General features: G+C 45.0%; 1 protein-coding gene across 2 annotated transcripts in view; it reads right to left on the reverse strand.

Moving 5' to 3' along the window:
• GPR179 (G protein-coupled receptor 179) overlaps nt 1-19,198 on the reverse strand; it is a 57,187-nt gene extending 37,989 nt beyond the window's left edge. For both annotated transcript variants that reach the window (XM_083147119.1, XM_083147118.1), the window contains exon 1: nt 17,559-19,198. In XM_083147119.1, coding sequence (XP_083003245.1) covers nt 17,559-18,535 — 977 coding nt within the window. In that variant the 5' untranslated portion in view covers nt 18,536-19,198. The remainder of the gene's footprint in view (nt 1-17,558) is intronic.
• Nucleotides 19,199-19,750: the final 552 nt, after the last annotated feature.

Below are 19,750 nucleotides of genomic sequence, written 5' to 3' on the forward strand. Positions count from 1 at the left end.
CTTATTTTGGTTCACTCTTTCTGACAAAATACTTCTTAGATGGACAAAACCATGTGCACTGCAGGGGGGCAGATGTAACATGTGCAGAGAGAATTAGATTTGGGTGAGTAATTTTGTTTCTGTGCAGGGAAAATACTGGCTGCTTTATTTTTACACTTCAATATAGATCTCACTTTGAAGTAAAACCCCACCCAAATCTAACTCTCTCTGCACATTTTGCATATGCTCCCCTGCAGTGCACATGGTTTTGTCCATCTAAGAAGGATTTTGTCAGAAGGAGTGAACCAAAATAAGGCCCACTGTCACGCCTGGAAGAGTGGAGTTCCAAGGGAAACAGTATTCTATGAGATTGGGGGGTCCTGTGCACATACCCGAGTCTTGTACCATAATGAGTTTTTATAACAATTTCCAATTTTTTTTTTTTTATGTTGGAGATAGGGTGTCGATGTAGCTCTCCCAAGTGTCAAAAATTTTTCCAGTGAACTTTTCTTTTTGTAGAGAAGCTTCAAGCCACTCCATTTGGAAAATGTGAAATAATTTGTTTAAGAAAAGTGAGAAGGGGGGAGCTGTAGGGTGTAGCCAAAACTGAAGAATACACTTCTTGGCAGCTGCGGACCCAGCCAGTATATTTATATTAATTGTGACTAATAAGTTGAATAATTCTGTTTCCTTGTGCAGTTTTTTTATCTATATTGTTTGTTTTTCTATATGGGGCTGCGCAAGCGCATCCCATAAGAAACTGCAGCTGGGAAGAAAGGTTTTATAGGTAATAAGAAAGAGAGTAATATTTCTGATCAAGTACCTGATAAATAACATATTTTAAACTCGGGATAAGCATGCAAATATCCTTAAAAAGACCTAAGGAAAAAATAGGGTTGAATTGGCAAGTTAATTGACAAAGGGGCAGACTAGATGGACCATGAGACTCTAATTTGCCGTCACAGTCTGTCTTTATGATCTATCGATCCTTCCTTCATTACGCATGCCGCCGATGCCAACATTATTGCCTGGTTGGCTGTGCAGCTGGGCCAACATCAATAGTGACCAAGACATCCACAAATTGGGAACACATAATGAGCAACATGCCTGATTTGTCATTCCAATTCAACCGATATTGTTCAATGTGTACATGGGTTACGAAATAGATCATGTGGAAAATTCCAGGATATAAAAATAACATCCTGGATATGACACCGGTTTAGATTTTGCAGGATATGTAAAGGTAATGGTATACATATACTGTTGGGTAAGGCCCAAATATAAACATAATGCTCAATATAGGAAATTTAGATATTTATGGTAATTTATTTAATGGAAAAGGGATGGATATGGACTTTCTCATAGGTAAAGGTATGATGATACTAATGGTTAAGGATCAGGGCCAGATTAAACCATGTGCAGGCCACCAGACAGTTGAAATCACAGGCCCGACTCCCAATTGATCTCCTAATACATGTTGAAATCCCTGGGCCTTCCTTGCATGTGTTATATTTTGCCAACCAACCTTGGTGTATGTAAGAGGGGGGCGCATAACTTGTGTAAGTAGAACTATTAGGCTGGGGCCACACATAGAGTTTTAGCGAGACCCGCTTGCCCGGAAGGCGACTGTACACTATGGGCTATTTCACACACTCCGGCTGACGCCAGGCGGCGAAACACCGCATGGACAAAAGCCGTGCCGTACACAGTAGTTAATAATGGACAGGATTATGTCCATTCACACATGATGGTCACAGCCCAGGAAAGGACGGCTGCCGGGCTGTGGCCATCCTGACCATTGTAAACTTTTGTGTACGGCATGGCTTCTTAGTAGTGCGGGGTTTCGCTGCCCGGCGTCAGTCGGAGCTTGTGAAACCGCCCTATGCGGATGCCCACAGATATACGGTGGGGCCACAACCGCCAGGTCCTACCGCAGCATGCTGTGGTTTGACAAGACAGCAAGGCATGTGTACTACTTTTGCATACAAAAAAAACATGCATTTTTCCCCCAGGCCATGTAACAGGTGATTCTACTATATGAAGACATTGATAGGAGAAAATTTTGACTGAGGCATTAGAAGACAAATACACTGGTATTGCTGAGATATATGCATGATGAAATGGGAGCACATAATATAAATATCCTGATGGTTAAAGGAGATCATAGGGAGATACTAACATGTGAGTAATACTGAGTCGCGCTGGAATAACAATTTTCTCAGTCATGTGGAGCTGCGAAAAAAATAATCTACATGTTTGGAGGTTCAGTAGTGCAGCATATAGCCACACTTATCTCTTCAGTGCAAAAGGATTGCACATAATTGAATCAAATCACAGAGAATCTAATTAGTAACAGCACTCTGGGAATTCAAGGTGTAAATTTGCTAGATGTTAGAAATGTTTTTATTTGAACTTCAAGGTCTAAATCTCACATTTTCTGTGACTAATTTTTTATTTGTTTCTTAATACTGTAGATTGGACAAAAGATTGAATGTGTGATTTAGATCCTGAAACACACTAATGATGTTGATCGATTACGTTCGGGTTTAAATTTGATCTGTAGTAAACTTACCTAGAGTTTACTCTAGATAAAACAATACTCATTGTAACGATCAGATCAGGTGATCGATCAAATTAACGTATGCCTCCTGTTATGATGATCTGTTCAATCAATGTATGTCTGATATTGGTGTAATAGTTATGTCTCCTGTGAGTATTGGAATCAGGACATGTCTTGTATGTAAACTGTAGGTGACCCTGGTTTGAGTTTGAGGCCTGTATTCCCTCAGTGTGACATCTGTGGACTCCTCCGGAGTTAGGATGTAAGATAAGATCTGAGCCCCTCATAAACCATGGTCCAGGAGAAGAGGTTAGAGTTTGTCCCCTTCCTTCACATCTCTTATCAGTGGGTCTGCTATGCAAGGAAGGAGGATCAATCACTTTGAAAACAGCAGACTGTAGAAGATACATTGCCAGGGACCTTCCACACTCCTTCAGCATGGAAAGAGTGGAATCCCAAGGGTGGGAGGGATGAGGGAGTCTGCAAGGTATAACTAAGACCTTTCTCCCTATAGTCAGTGTCACTACCTGGGGGTCTAGCAAACAGGCTGTAGGCGACGAGAGATTTCTTGTGGAGAACCCCCCCACTTCAGGATTGTAAGATACGGTTCTGTCTTTTTTCCCTTTTTATTTTATTTCTGAAATTTGCATGTAATCGTTGTGTGTACTTTTAAAATCATTGTAATGTCTTGTAACCATTTTGTTTAAAGCTCTGTAGTATTTCTAGGAATAAATAATACATATTCCCAGTTCTGGTTCTGTGTTCTTAAGACTCATTAGCCTCAGAAGAGAAAGGCTGGAAAACGTTACCATTGTTATCTTGTATTGTGTGGTCAGGGGCGAGCCAAGCCGCCCCTTGCGCAGTTTCAGGCGCTAAAATCAGGTTTTGGCTGGTGGCAGTGTACCTCAAGGAAAGGACCCGAGTGTCCTGAGTGAACCCCAGTCACGGCCGGCGCTGCTCAGATTGACGTATCGGAGCAGGCGACCGGTGGGTCCGTGACATTTGGCGGCAAGCGGTGGGGTGGAGAATTCATTTTTCTCTTTAAGAACTTAAGTGAGTGTGGGTAGAATTTTATGAGAAATACCCACATCACCAGAATCAGAACTCAGAGCTTTACTATAGTTTTAAAAGTCACACAGTGGATGCAATTTCTGTTCCCTCCCTTCTCTTGTTTTTCTTTCCTATAATTTTATTTGACAAGTGTGAGACTCCGGATGGCTGATTACCAGCAGATGAGGAGAGATGACCTGGCGGTCGTGTGTGTGCAGAGGAATATCCCTTGGTCTGGCCAGAGTAGAAAACGTATGATTCAGGCACTAGTGGATGCCGATCGGACTCTAGCTGCTGGAGGAAACCAGTCCATGGACAATCCTACCCCAGGGGCTCAGTCAGCACTGGACAGTACAAACGATTCCGCGCCAGGGTCAAACACTTCTGCTGGACCCAGCAAGTCTACACTGCAGAGCGACCTTCTAGCTGCTAGCAGGCAATTGAAGAATGTGAACCCCGTATTCGCTTTGCAGCTGGTGCAGTTCTGCCAAGGCATTGTCGACAGAGAGGCTGCGGAGCGCAAAGCCGTACGAGAGGCTGAGGCTGCAGAGCGTCAGGCTGAGCGTGAGCACCAGTTGGTGCTGGGGAGGCTCAGAGGCCTGATCGCTGTTGGTGAACCAGTGGAGAATGATACAGGGCATCATGATGGCGAACCTTTACGTGAGACTTTATCTGCCGTGGCTACTGAGTTAGCAGGAGATGGGCTTCGTACTGAACTTTTACTGTCTGCGGAAGTAAATAATGTGTTGGATCATGGTGTGGACTCTGTTATCAATCATGGGGAGCCTAACAAGGGACAGAGGTCCCAAATGACCGCTGACGCGAATTTCACCGGACCGCGTCATGCACAGTTCCCTGTCTTGGAAGCAGACAGAGGAAGCCAAGTGAGTGTCAGCTTGGTTGTGAGTAATGAGCTGGCCCTGGACACTACCACCGATGCTCAGAGAGCTGACATCTCTGCTAGCACCAGGGAGACTGTAGGATGTGTGGCAGTCAGGGAGACTGCAGAGTACCAATCCCCTACAGCACCAGAAGAGCCCAGTGGGTATATTGACCCAGTGGAGGATGATGATATGTTTACCCTACTGAGCACAGAGGAACTAACGGAAGAATGCCAGCTGCAAGGTATCTCCTGCCACAACCATACTCGTGGGGAGATGATCATGCAGCTCACCCAGGCCAGGGACGATGAGTGCAATGCCTTCAGCCAGTATTGTGCAGCATTTCGTTTCTGGGGTCCATCCGCGTCTCCTTGGGTGCTGCTGAGAGAACTGGGACAATGTTACAAATTTGCGCAGCAGGAGGTCGATGCTTGGAGAAAGCTGGATACCCCATTTTGGGGAGATCAGTGCCGCCGGATAGGTGTGGAGTGGCGTCGCCTAGAACAGCTGCTGTTACCAGCTCTGAAAGCAAAGTTCCAGTTTAAACGGTTGAGAGAAGCAGAAGCTGAGGATGTCAGCAGCTTGCTCTCACCAGGGGTGCCCCACCAGGGCAAGGTGCCTCTGCCTACTACAGCAGTCATGGAACCTGCTCAGGAGACCTCACATCACAAGGCCCAGTTTAAACTGCTGGAAGATGTGAGCAGCATGTTCCCACCCGTTGCTCCAGATTTGTTGCCGGAAGCGGCTGACTGCATAGTGAAAGTATGCAGGGAAGAGACTATGTCGGAAATAGGAATGAGACTTTCTGACTGTATGCACACAAGTATGTGTGGGACTACTGATGTGGGACTTTTATTAACTCCACACATATCTGTCGCTAACCCTTCTGAACCATATGATGCATCTCAGGTAGTATGTAACCATGCTGAACATTGCAATGTTGTTATTTTGTGTGAAGCCCCTGGGATGATCTGTGATAGTGCCGTACCTTCGGTGGAGGTGGAGGGTGAGTTAGAGACAGGTATAGTGGGTAATCCTTGCCAGTTTGTGGGGTTAAATGAATGCCCTAATCTAGTTGGGAATGAGACACCCTCACTCACCAGTGGTAGGAGTGCTGCTGGTGATGTCATTAAGGTTGCTGTGCTAGAAGTTAACCCTGTTCTTCCAGTGATGTCTGGTTGTGACATCCGGCCAGGGGTCGCTAACTGCACAAATGGGACAGATCTGAGTTGGTTGCAGGCAGAGCATGTACCTGCCAATAAGTTAATGGTGACAACATGCTCAGATAACCCCATTCCTGCTCAGAGACAATGGGATCCAGATATAGCGTTTTTGCCACGGTGCAATTGTAAGCCAGCAGGATGGGCCCCATGTGTTGTGGAAGATGCACAGGCTAATTTGCAGGTATTGCAGGATGTCTCCCCAGGTTATGATATTGATGTTACTGTTGATAATGTGATGTCTTGCGCTACTGTGGGAAATGTGGTACCAGGTATAATAAGTGACCCGGTGGGTCATGTGTGCACTGTAGACCTGTCAGATAGGGAGAGAGTGTCCCTTACTGCAGCTTTCCCCCCAAACCCCCCTCCTTACTGTAGCCACACAAACACAGATACAGGAACACAGCAGGGGTTACCTCCAGACACTGAGAACTCTCCAGAGAGTGCATTTTTCCAGCATCACTGGATAACGGATGCCTCTCCTGAGAACCTCAGTGGCACCACCCCAGCCACAGAACCTGCGGGTCTGGGAGGGAAGGTCAGGCTCAGGAAGGTGTCCTGGACTGCCATGGAAAGCTTGGCTTTCCACGCAGAACTGAGAATCAACCCTGCACAGGCTGCCCCATACCTGGGAAGTGGGAAAGATACCCCTGGGTACAGTGAGAGGGTTGTTTCAGGAATAGAGCCAGTGGCTAGTAGGGAAGCTGCTGTGTGCAACCAGAAGGGTGGGAGGGCCCGCGAAGCACAGGTAAACTCAGCTCCATTAACCTTAGAAAGGCTGAGCTTGGATGTTCCCAAGACAGGGGACAATGACCTGCTGGTATTCCCCCTTGCAGAAACGTGCCCCCCTTCACAATTCACACACACAGACACAGAGAGCGAATCTCCTCACAAAAGGATGAGGTGTGAGGTGTTGAGTGAGTGGACCTTCCCCCCAGTGAAGGGGAGGGGGGGTCAGTCAGCTCAGGAGAGGTGCTGGGAAGACATTTTTAAGTCTGTATATAGTGCTGGGAGAATGCCCCACACCTGTGGTATAGTTAAACGTGCTGAGTTAAGAGTCCCAGGGGGATGGCCGTTTGGGGTGTGGCGGAATGGTCTGGTACTGATCTCAGTGAGTAAGGCCAAACTGCCAGCTGCAGGGGAGAATCCGTGTCCAGGAGTCCGACGCACAGCTGTGGTGGGCTGTGTCAATACCAGCCGGGATGGGCACAGCTCCCACTATATCAGTGTGCTCACAGACTATGGGTTCGAGGACACCTGTGTGCTTTTAGTTTGCCATCTCCTGCGAGAGGGACAGGGACTATGCCCATTGCCCACCCTAGCCACGGCTATGGCGTCAGGTGGTGCCATGACAGACGTCAAGTATAGTGAAGTGTTAGTACAGATCCCGCAGAATCAGTGGCAGTCTGTCTCAGCACAGAGACCACTGCTACCTGTCCAGGTGATGTAGTTAATAGCGCACTGATGAGACGGTGACGTGGGTCACCGCCTCTGTGCGCCATTTTAAAAGGGGGAGGTGTAACGATCAGATCAGGTGATCGATCAAATTAACGTATGCCTCCTGTTATGATGATCTGTTCAATCAATGTATGTCTGATATTGGTGTAATAGTTATGTCTCCTGTGAGTATTGGAATCAGGACATGTCTTGTATGTAAACTGTAGGTGACCCTGGTTTGAGTTTGAGGCCTGTATTCCCTCAGTGTGACATCTGTGGACTCCTCCGGAGTTAGGATGTAAGATAAGATCTGAGCCCCTCATAAACCATGGTCCAGGAGAAGAGGTTAGAGTTTGTCCCCTTCCTTCACATCTCTTATCAGTGGGTCTGCTATGCAAGGAAGGAGGATCAATCACTTTGAAAACAGCAGACTGTAGAAGATACATTGCCAGGGACCTTCCACACTCCTTCAGCATGGAAAGAGTGGAATCCCAAGGGTGGGAGGGATGAGGGAGTCTGCAAGGTATAACTAAGACCTTTCTCCCTATAGTCAGTGTCACTACCTGGGGGTCTAGCAAACAGGCTGTAGGCGACGAGAGATTTCTTGTGGAGAACCCCCCCACTTCAGGATTGTAAGATACGGTTCTGTCTTTTTTCCCTTTTTATTTTATTTCTGAAATTTGCATGTAATCGTTGTGTGTACTTTTAAAATCATTGTAATGTCTTGTAACCATTTTGTTTAAAGCTCTGTAGTATTTCTAGGAATAAATAATACATATTCCCAGTTCTGGTTCTGTGTTCTTAAGACTCATTAGCCTCAGAAGAGAAAGGCTGGAAAACGTTACCATTGTTATCTTGTATTGTGTGGTCAGGGGCGAGCCAAGCCGCCCCTTGCGCAGTTTCAGGCGCTAAAATCAGGTTTTGGCTGGTGGCAGTGTACCTCAAGGAAAGGACCCGAGTGTCCTGAGTGAACCCCAGTCACGGCCGGCGCTGCTCAGATTGACGTATCGGAGCAGGCGACCGGTGGGTCCGTGACACCGCTGCCACCAAATGTCACGGACCCACCGGTCGCCTGCTCCGATACGTCAATCTGAGCAGCGCCGGCCGTGACTGGGGTTCACTCAGGACGCTCGGGTCCTTTCCTTGAGGTACACTGCCACCAGCCAAAACCTGATTTTAGCGCCTGAAACTGCGCAAGGGGCGGCTTGGCTCGCCCCTGACCACACAATACAAGATAACAATGGTAACGTTTTCCAGCCTTTCTCTTCTGAGGCTAATGAGTCTTAAGAACACAGAACCAGAACTGGGAATATGTATTATTTATTCCTAGAAATACTACAGAGCTTTAAACAAAATGGTTACAAGACATTACAATGATTTTAAAAGTACACACAACGATTACATGCAAATTTCAGAAATAAAATAAAAAGGGAAAAAAGACAGAACCGTATCTTACAATCCTGAAGTGGGGGGGTTCTCCACAAGAAATCTCTCGTCGCCTACAGCCTGTTTGCTAGACCCCCAGGTAGTGACACTGACTATAGGGAGAAAGGTCTTAGTTATACCTTGCAGACTCCCTCATCCCTCCCACCCTTGGGATTCCACTCTTTCCATGCTGAAGGAGTGTGGAAGGTCCCTGGCAATGTATCTTCTACAGTCTGCTGTTTTCAAAGTGATTGATCCTCCTTCCTTGCATAGCAGACCCACTGATAAGAGATGTGAAGGAAGGGGACAAACTCTAACCTCTTCTCCTGGACCATGGTTTATGAGGGGCTCAGATCTTATCTTACATCCTAACTCCGGAGGAGTCCACAGATGTCACACTGAGGGAATACAGGCCTCAAACTCAAACCAGGGTCACCTACAGTTTACATACAAGACATGTCCTGATTCCAATACTCACAGGAGACATAACTATTACACCAATATCAGACATACATTGATTGAACAGATCATCATAACAGGAGGCATACGTTAATTTGATCGATCACCTGATCTGATCGTTACACTCATTGTAAGAACAGAATCCCAACACAGAACAGAACAGAACCCAAGAACAGAAAACACTTGTTTATTGTCTTTACTTGCAGCAGTTGCTGCCTATGCTGGGAGCATGTGCCAGAAGAGCAAGGTGGGCAATTTGGCACTGGGGGAGAATGCAAGAATGCAAGAGTATTACAGGTCTACTGAGAAGCTGGAGCCGCCAATGAGAAATGGTAAGAGACCACTATTTAACCAGGGATGGTAGACATATCCATGAAGACATACTGAATGTCAACATGGTCACTGTCCACAAGTCATACCACACCCATATGCTATGCAAAAATTTGACACCACAACTTTCAAGCCAGAATTCTAAAATCAGATATATTGTGTGTATTGCAAATAATAACAAAGTCTACTGGATATGCTATTGAGAGTTATTAATTCTATCAGTGGTGTCCAGCAGTACATACAGAATATGCCAATCACTGAGTTAATTACTAAGCAGGATTGATGAGCAATACTTTATTTCCTTTTTATGTGCTTACTAACCCAATTTAACAGTCTATTAATAGTGGACATCAATCGCAAGTGGTTTGTATAAAACTGAACTCAAAACACAACATAAAAAAACAATAAAGGTGACCGTACACAGTGCAATGAATTTTTTGCTTTTAGTACTAGATTACATAGCATCTAGTACAAAAAGTCTGTGCTGCCTGTGCTAAAAGCACAGGCAGCACATACTTTATGTGCTGTGCAATGGGATGTGCACGGAAGTGCGCATCTCATCGCACTGCCCTGTTGCAGCGTGTATGGGTGCCTTATGTAGACAATTCTGTATGTGCAACATCTTTTAATCAATGTTCTTGATTTTATTTGCTTAACATGAGATGTACTTGTTTATTACAGCATAATGCACTTTAACATATTTAACTGTTGATATATTGGCTAATCTTTTGCATAATTATATGCTCTAATGCAGCCCAGTCATGTTCCCAGCATAGGGGATGCAAAACTGGTTTTCAGACCAATTCATGTTTAAAATAAACTGCCACAATTAAAAACACTAAACAGAAGTGTTTAAACTACTGTACCCAAATAACAGAGCATAATGCAATGCTTACTGAACTTAAGGTCCATACACACTGGGTGACAATGCATGGACAATTCGTGTATGGACAGAGATGATCGCATTCATCGCTGGGGGGAAAGCCGCTCAGCGCATACACACTGAGCGGCTTTCCGCCTGCCCAGCGCCGATGGAGGGGGAGGACGGCTTTGCATAGCGCAGTGCTATGCAAAGCCGTCCTCAAAGCCACTTATCTGCTGGTGTAACCAGCAGATGAGCGGCTTTCCCTGCGATTATTCAGGATCGGGTAGCAGTGCTCATCGCTGGGGCATAAACACTGGGTGGCTTTGAGCTAAAAGCCGCTCAAAACTGCTGTTTTTAGTGACTTTCAGCTCAAAGTCATCCAGTGTGTATGGGCCATTACTGTAGAATTCAGTAGAGTTGGACATTAGAAGACACAGGGGTGCACTATTCTATTAAGGGCAAACAAAAGGGATTTACCCTGACTATTTGCCCCAAGTTTCTTGGTCACTTCAATTACAGAGTACCCTCTCCAAAAAAAAAAACAAGAAAACAAAACACTTTTGGGTGAAAACACACAATATTCACAATTGTGACCATGAGAATGGGACAGTTATAAGGGATTTTTTTTCTCCCGCCAAAGTCAGTAACTTTCCACTAGGAAAAGCTTGTACTCTTTTTTGTTTACTATGCTAAAGTATATTAATGAACCAATCTATAAGACGTCCTGTAATAATTATAACTAGATCGGATCTTCTTTATACATTTAGTTATTTTCATATAAAAAGCGAAACTTTAGGCGTCTTGCCGGAACAGAAGATATTGACTTAGACCAAAACGCATCCCTCCAGCAATTGGTGAGGGAGCCCACTCGTAAGGACGCAATATTAGACTTAATACTTACAAATGGTGACAGAATATCTGACATAAATGTGGGTGAAAATCTGGGATCCAGTGACCATCAAGCAGTATGGTTCAAAATAAAGACAGAGACTGACTCATCGCACACAAAAACAAAGGTGTTAGATTTTAGGAAGGCTGATTTTGTAGAGATGGGAAACTCTGTAAGGGATTCTTTGGCAGAGTGGAAGAACTTGGAAGGAGTGCAGGATAAGTGGGAAAAATTAAAAAGTGCAATTCTAAAAGCAACAGAACTTTGTGTCAAAAGAGTTAGGAAAAACACAAGAAAAAGAAAGCCATTGTGGTTTGCAAAAGAAGTAGCAAGTATTGTGAAAGCAAAAAAGTTGGCCTTTAAGAAATTTAAGCAGACGCTTAAGAATGAGGACAAAGAGGTGTATCTGGTTAGACAGAAGGAGGCTAAGAAGGTAATCAGATGTGCAAAAGCACAGGCTGAAGAGAAAATGGCCCTGTCAGTGGGTAAAGGGGGGAAAACATTTTTTAGGTATATAAGTGAAAGGAGAAAAACAAAAAGTGGAATAATTAGACTGAAGACAGAGAGTGGAAGTTTTCTTGAGGGGGACAATGTAATAGCAGATAATATTAATAATTATTTTTGCTCAGTATTCACTGCTGAAAGAGAGGGGAAGGGGCCACAGTTAAGTTGCAAGTATAGTCAGAAAACTGAGGGAGAGACATGTACATTTACAGAGGAGAAAGTCCTTACAGAACTCTCAAAACTGAAAGTGGATAAATCAATGGGGCCAGATGGGATACATCCAAGGATACTAAAAGAGCTTAAAGGGGAGCTGGTAAAACCAATAACAGAATTATTCAACCAGTCACTAGCTACTGGAGTAATCCCAGAGGACTGGAAAACAGCGAATGTAGTCCCACTGCACAAAAGTGGAAGCAAGGAAGAGGTAAGCAACTATCGACCAGTAAACCTTACATCAGTAGTAGGGAAATTGATGGAAACACTCTTAAAACAAAGAGTTGTAGAATATCTCAAAACCAGCAATTTACAGGATCCAAAACAGCATGGGTTTACTGGGGGAAGATCATGTCAAACAAATCTTATTGACTTTTTTGACTGGGTGACTAAAGTAATAGATCAAGGTGGGGCTGTAGATGTAGCTTATCTAGACTTTAGTAAAGCTTTTGACACTGTCCCACATCGCAGACTGTTAAATAAACTTGAAAGCTTGGGATTGGATTCTAAGATAGTTGAATGGATAAGAGCGTGGTTGCAGGACAGAAAACAGAGAGTTGTAGTAAACGGAGTACAGTCAAAGGAGGGAAAGGTTACAAGTGGAGTACCCCAGGGATCTGTACTTGGACCGGTGCTTTTTAATATCTTTATTGGTGATATTGCAAATGGAATTGAGGGTTAAATGTGCCTTTTTGCAGATGACACAAAGGTATGCAACAGGGTAGACACACCAGGAGGGGTAAAACAAATGATTGAGGATCTAGGCAGATTAGAGAAATGGTCAAGAGAATGGCAACTACAGTTTAATGCCAAAAAATGCAAAATCATGCACTTGGGTCTCAGAAATCCAAAGACTCAATATAGTATAAATGGCACTATAATGGAAACTACTGAGGAAGAGAGGGATCTAGGTGTCACTATTTCAGGGGACTTAAAAGCAGGTAGGCAATGTAACAAAGCAATGAAGAAGGCAAGTCAGATGCTTGGTTGCATAGGGAGAGGTATCAGCAGTAGAAAGAAAGAAGTAATAATGCCACTGTATAGGTCATTGGTATGACCTCACCTAGAGAATTGTGTTCAGTTCTGGAGGCCATATCTCCAGAAGGATATAAATACATTAGAGACTGTACAAAGAAGAGCAACTAAAATGGTGCATGGCCTACATCACAAAACGTACCAGGAAAGACTAAAAGATCTTAATATGTATACTTTAGAGCAGAGAAGGGAAAGGGGGAACATGATAGAAACTTTCAAATATATCAAGGGCTTTAACAAGGTACAGGTGGGAGACATTCTTCACAGGAAGAGGAGCAACAGAACACGAGGACATGCACTGAAACTAGAGGGAGGAAGATTCAGGGGAAATGTGAGGAAGAATTTTTTCACAGAAAGAGTAGTAGATAAGTGGAATAGCCTCCCAACAGAGGTGGTAGACGCAAATACAGTAGTACAATTTAAACATGCTTGGGATAAGCATATTGATATCCTTACAAAAAAATAAGGATCAAATATGGTTTGAGGTAACATGTTTAAAAAAAGGGGCAGACTAGATGGGCCAAGTGGTTCTTATCTGCCGTCAAATTCTATGTTTCTATTCCGTTTTTGGGGGGGACGTTCCCGTGGCCCGTGCGGGGGCCGACAGTGTCCTGTGGCGGTGGGGGGGGCAGTTGGGAGTCCCCCCTGTTACCCCGTGAATAGACCCTGTGCATGGCCTTGCTGGAGCGTCGCGAGTATAGGCCACAGCCCCTTCCTGCTAGGCCATGCCCTCAAAATTTCAGCCATGCCGTAGGTGCGCTCGAGAGCCCCTCCTTGGCCATCCTGGAAGTTGGGAGGTATGCTGCTTACAGATAGTGTTCTGCGTGTCTGCAGGATCTGCACTGCTCATGTGCAGAGCTCTGTTTGTGACAATGGTTGGAGTGCCCCTATGCTGTAGCCGTTTTAGGGCCAGGAAGGTGATGTGAATATTTTACAAAATGGGGACAAGTTGTCCCCATTTTGTAGGCATGCTGGAGACAGCATTTGAGTCTTCCAGTGCAGATTTCTACCGGACATCCTGTGTAACGTGAGAGTTACTCAGATGTCCTAAATTCACGCAGAAGAGCTGCGGCATGGACACTGCAGCAGATTAGAGAAGCTTGCAGACTTAGACAGAAGTCTTGTTCAGTATTAGTATTTTTTTGCACAGCAGAAGACCTTTTTGGTGAGGCCAAGTGACCATTAGTGGGAGATAACAGACTGTGGCGACTAAACTGCAGATATTTTGTGGGCATCTCACAGCCAGTGGCTCTGGCACTAGCGTCTTACTTACAGACATTCTGCGCAACAACAGAGTTGGTAAAGGTCTGATTGTGCAAACAGTGTTCCTCCGATGCTGCATATGTACAAAAGACTGCTCCTGTGACATTTACTTATATCCTCAGATCCTATGTGTATACAGACACAACAGTAATGCATTTAGCGTCCACCTTTGAATAAGTACTACTGTCAGGTCAGGTGAGTAGCAATATTATAAAACACTGGTTGGCAAGACAGTGTATAATACTTTGATTATATGATGATTAAGGAAAGGGTCTGGCTACATAGAAACATAGAGTTTGACGGCAACTAAGAACAATTTGGACCATCTTGGGGGAGATTCTCTAAGCTAAAAATGCGGTAAAAACCCTGTTATCTGGGTTTTTACCGCATTTTGGGATGCACTAAGCACCCCGTTATCGGGGTTTTTACCGCATTTTGGGATGCACTAAGCATCCCTTGCCGGGTTACCGCGGCGGGGGGCATCGCCAGAAAAATCTGACGATGCCCCATAGAAGCCAATGGGCTTCTAACGCGAACCCACCGCCGCCCCGCACGGACCACCGCCACCCCGCACGGACCACCGCCGCCCGGCATCGCCCCCTCCCCCCTCACCTGTGTCCGGGCAGCACAGAGCTGTGCTGCCCGGACCTGTGACCTCCTCCCTGCACTGATCCTCTTCCGGGTGCAGGGAGTATGAGAGCCCGGCGCAGCAGCAGCAGCGCCGGGTGTGGGAGGGAGGGGAGAGCCGCCGGGTCCCCATGGGACCCGCTGACTCTATCGCAAAGGACAGCTCTTAATGCAAGAGCTGTCCTTTGCCATAATAATCGCATATGTTAGAACATATGCGATAATTATGTCTGCGATGGGCGGCGAAGGGGGTGGAGCTGGGCGGCGATTCTTAGAGAATCTCCCCCCTTGTCTGGACATGTACATACTGTACACACTTTTACACTAGGGTTAATTTTGTAGGAGCCAATAAAACTACCTACCGGATTGTGGATGAGATGCACTAAGCTTGAAAAGTGATAAAATGGAGAGTGGTAAACAGCCAGCCAATCAGCTCCTGCCTGACATTTTTCAAATACAGTCTGTGACATGGCAGGTAGGAGCGGATTGGCTGGCTGTTTATCACTCTCCATTCTATCACTTTTCAAACTTAGTGCATCTGGCCCTGCGGGAGGAAACCTGATTACCTAGAGGAATCCCATGCAAACACAGGTAGAATGTGTAAACTCCAAACAGTTAGGGCCATGACAGGAATCAAAGACCTACCTCAGTGCTGTGAGGCAGTAATGGTAACCATTACGCCATTCATACTGATATATGATATAGAAATAATTGTGGGTAAAGGAAATCTAGGTAAATATGGAGATAATAAGCAGCAGATGAGTTCTACACTAACTATGTGCAGTCTTCTAATATTTACTTTGCATGTCTCTAGGTCACACGTTACGTGGGTCCCATTTGTTTTGCACTGAGGAGCAAAACAAATTTGGACATGAAAGGGTACATTTACTAAAGCTTCTAAAAAGGGATGTTGCCCATAACAACCAATCAGATTCTGTCTATTATTTCTCTATTACATCCTAGCATACGATCGACAGAATCTGATTGGATGCTATATTCAAAATCACCACTTTTCTGTTTTAGAAGCTTTAGTAAATTTACCATTGGGATTTCAGTGGGTGTTCCTGTGAGGTAATGGGTTAGATAAGCAGAAGCGGCTGGGTCTAAACTACTCACACAAGCAGGGCAGGCGACAGGGGGGGGGGTCAAGGGGGACACTCGTACCGGGCCTCAACCTTGTGAGGGGCCGCATGGCTCTAAAGGGGCTGTAAGTATGGCTGTGGCAGTGCAAGCCCTTGGTGTGGTCACCTGTCCGGCTACCAGTACTAATGCATTAAGTGACATCATGCAACACAGTGAACCATACAATGCTGCGCCCTCCTATCTTCCCTGCACTATTCTATTGCAATTTTATTGCAATAAAAACACATTCAATTAAAGTCTAGGTATGTGGTCAGGGGCCCCCAGAGATTTCAGGGTACCGGGCCCTAAGATTTATGTCGCCAGCCCTGCACACAAGACTCCATACTCAGAGGGAGTGCACCTGGCAGTCTATAGACACATCAAGGAGGACATGCACTGCTGCAAGTTCCTGTGTCAGTTTGAAAGAAATTGTTGGCCACGGCATTAGCATAAAGATGCAGCAGTGGTAAAAGAGACATCTGTGTGAGACTCAGAACCAGGCCCATTAGCTGGATTTTACAATGGGTACATATGGGATGTGAGAAAGATCTGAAAATAATGATGACTGACATAAATATGTTTATAGCCGATAGTAACATTCGGATAGTTAATGGCAAGGTAATTAATTCTAGTATGTAATTCTAGTAGTATATGTAATTAATTCTAGTAGAATACAAAGATTCTGGCATACCATTCTTGGGTGAAGATTCTACTTCTAACCGACTACTAATTTATTTTTATAGTAATTGAAACTACCAATTTGTAGAAGCTCTAGCTGATATTTAAATACACCTTTAGAATTTGGATGTAGCAGGCATTCATTGAAATATCTGTGGATGCCACAGGTTGATAGACATTGATGAGAACACAGGGAAGAAGTGACAATAATGATTATTGTTAAAAAGGGAGACATTGAAAGGTTCAAGAGGTGGATATACTGTAAGGAGGGCTGATATAAGGTATGATGGCAATAAATGCAGGTCATTAAATATACTGTATACATAAAGAAAACAGCAAAACATTTTGTCAAGGATAGCATATGGTAATATAGCAATGGGGATTAGTGTTTCAGGTTTTTGTCTGAAATAGTCTGGATGAACAGGACCTGGAGGGAGACACTTATGGATGTGGGAAGAATATATGAACATTGGTTTTTGAGGCCTTCAGTATCAGTATGCGAAGGATAGGCAGTAACGTGGGCAGCTGTGAATGGATTTACTAATGAATAAGGGGATACTGGGGATAGAAGGGCAGGGGTATGCACAGGCAGCTAGAACCTGGCATTTTAGGGCCATCTGCTCTCTGAAAGCTGGCGGATGGGAGATTTTCAGCTTAACAGCTGCTCAGTTTGAGGACGAATATGAGTGATACAGAAATCAGTGTGTGTTAGAGACTAATCTGAGGGGGGGGGAGGGAAAAGGAAGGACAGGTATGAGGCACAATGGGAAAATTGCAAGTATAAGTATAGAATGAGATAATTAACTGCACATACATGACCAGCATAATAGGGTATGACCCAGAGTATCATTCCCCCGAGAGTAATAATCACGTTGTATCACCAACTCCGACAATACAGATATATTTTCAATTAGGCCCTCTTTCCCCTCCCATCAGCCCCCCCCCCCCCCTTCCCCTCCTCCATGTTCCTCAAAGAGCCCATCTGTCCCCTACCCACACATGAATATGGAGGCTTACTTACTTAAACTCTGGGCTCAAATCAGGCTTCAGTCCATAAAATGCTGTGGACAGTGAGATCATCCATCCTTGTACAAACCGACTCCCCTCACACTCCAGAAAGGGCTTAGACCACTGAACATGTTTTGGGTCCACAATGTAGCTGTCTCCCCGGCTCCACTTGGGAGTTTCCAGACTCTGGAGGTCATTTAGTAGAATTGCTTTGGTAAGAGAGGGGTAGGCTTGGAAGTTGTTCCAGGAATTACGGTATATACTTTGTCTTACATTATGAATTGATGAAGACAGGTCCTGAAGCAAAATGTCATGTCCATCCTTGGTGGCCTGAAGAAGCAGCTGAGGCTTGGAGGACATGGGATGTGCAGTGAAGGAGAGCATTGCCCTATGTATATGTGGATCCCCCCCAGCCAGACTTCGAACCAAAGCATGATACCATTCCATATCTTCTCGTATGCTGGATTCTCGCATGTCACTTGCCTGGAATATCATGTTAAGGAAGTTAGTAGCATGCAGCAAGTAATCTAGTGGCCTTCTCATTTGATGAACAATTGACTCAGGTGGGGATCCTTGAAGGTCTGTTAGCTCAAACCTCCTTGAGCAGTTGGCTTCAGATAAAGAAATAATGTCCCCTGAGTGTAGGTAGTGTAGAGCTGCCTTCTTTCCATCTTCATCGGGCTGCTCGACGTCCGGAGTAGAGGGTACAGTGGGAGTTGTATGAGTTTGAGATGTAGGAGAGGGGGTAAATGGAATTGGAGTAGGAATTGGATATGTTGGAGAAGAGTCTGGAAGGGAAGGAAAAGATAACGGAATTGAGGAAGTGGGCGAGGGATATGCAGATGTTTGTGTTTGAGGTGGAGGTGGAGATGGAGTTGGAGTCCACTCTTTAATGGCACTGCTCCAAGATGGACTCTGAAAATCCTCATTTGCATGGAGAAAATGCTGGGCATGATGGCACAAAAGCAGCACACACCAGAGTAATGCCATCTCTCTGTAAAGAAGAAATCATGCCAGGGATTCCCTCCCTGCCAATCGTTGGAGTCTTGGTCCCTTTTCTTGCGAGCACATGCACCCCATCTCACAGCAGGTCCAAATGCTTATCAGGACATGAATCCTCAGTCGTCTTACACAAGCTACAGAACAGCGCCTCAGTAACAGATCTCTGCTACAGTCTCACATGTACACTGTCGCTATATTAGTTCTTCTCTATCACACTAAGATTCCCATGCTGCTTCCCACTCCCTCTTGTCTCACCCCTCCCTCTGTATTCCTACATCTTTATCCTATGAGTTTCTCTCTACAGTTTTCCTCTCTCTGTTTAGAACCCCCTCTCCTTTTTGTCCTCACTCTCAGTTGTCTGTCTTTCAGATGTATACCTCTGTTGTTTTTCTGCCTCTCCTGTTCTGTCTGTTCCTTTATCTCTTTCATGCAACTCCCTCCCTCTCTATCATGCTCCGTATGCTATGTATGTACACTTGCTCTGTTTGCTATGTATACGTCACTTGGTTCCTCAATCTGTGCCTGGCACTGCCCCCTGCCCTGTGCCCACTTCCCATGGCAGGGCTGCCTAATCCCCTCACTTGCTGATCGATGGAGGTGTGTGAGCAAAGAATGCTGGAGCACGAGAGAAATGCTCAAAGGCGAGGGAGAAGACTAAGGGAGAGGCATATGTTAAGGAAAACTGGCACATGATTGGGGCACAGTGTATTACATAGGGATGATGCTGAATAATGTGTGTGGAAGAAAAAATTCCTGTTTTATGCAGAAAAAAACCCAATGCATACATATATGATGCTCTTGTTAGTAATAGCTCAATGCAACATTAACAGGGTTGCTGCTGAAGACATATTTTGGGGAGGAAAGGGAGTATTTTTGTATTTATGACTGACGATGTGTGTCTTGGGGGGGGGGGGGGGGGGCTTTCTCTACATCTGTTTAGAAAATAGAAACCAAATAAAGGCATGGATGATCAGTGCTTCAGTATTTGATTAGTTAAACAGTGCAGATTATCAGAATTAACTCTTGGTACAAATGATCAAATTGAGATACCGTTGTAAAAGGCATGGCGAATTTGGGATAGTGGTGTCTGTGGGTAAGAGAAGGGGGGCTTGTTTGGGGCACAGACAGTTTTTGTGTGGTGATAGTCTTGTGGGGGGGTGGAGTGCTGTTCTGTCTTTTTCCCTGTGCTAGGAAATGCTGGTT

This window comes from Crinia signifera, chromosome 6 (assembly GCF_055691185.1).
Source record: "Crinia signifera chromosome 6, ASM5569118v1, whole genome shotgun sequence".
NCBI lineage: Eukaryota > Metazoa > Chordata > Amphibia > Anura > Myobatrachidae > Crinia > Crinia signifera.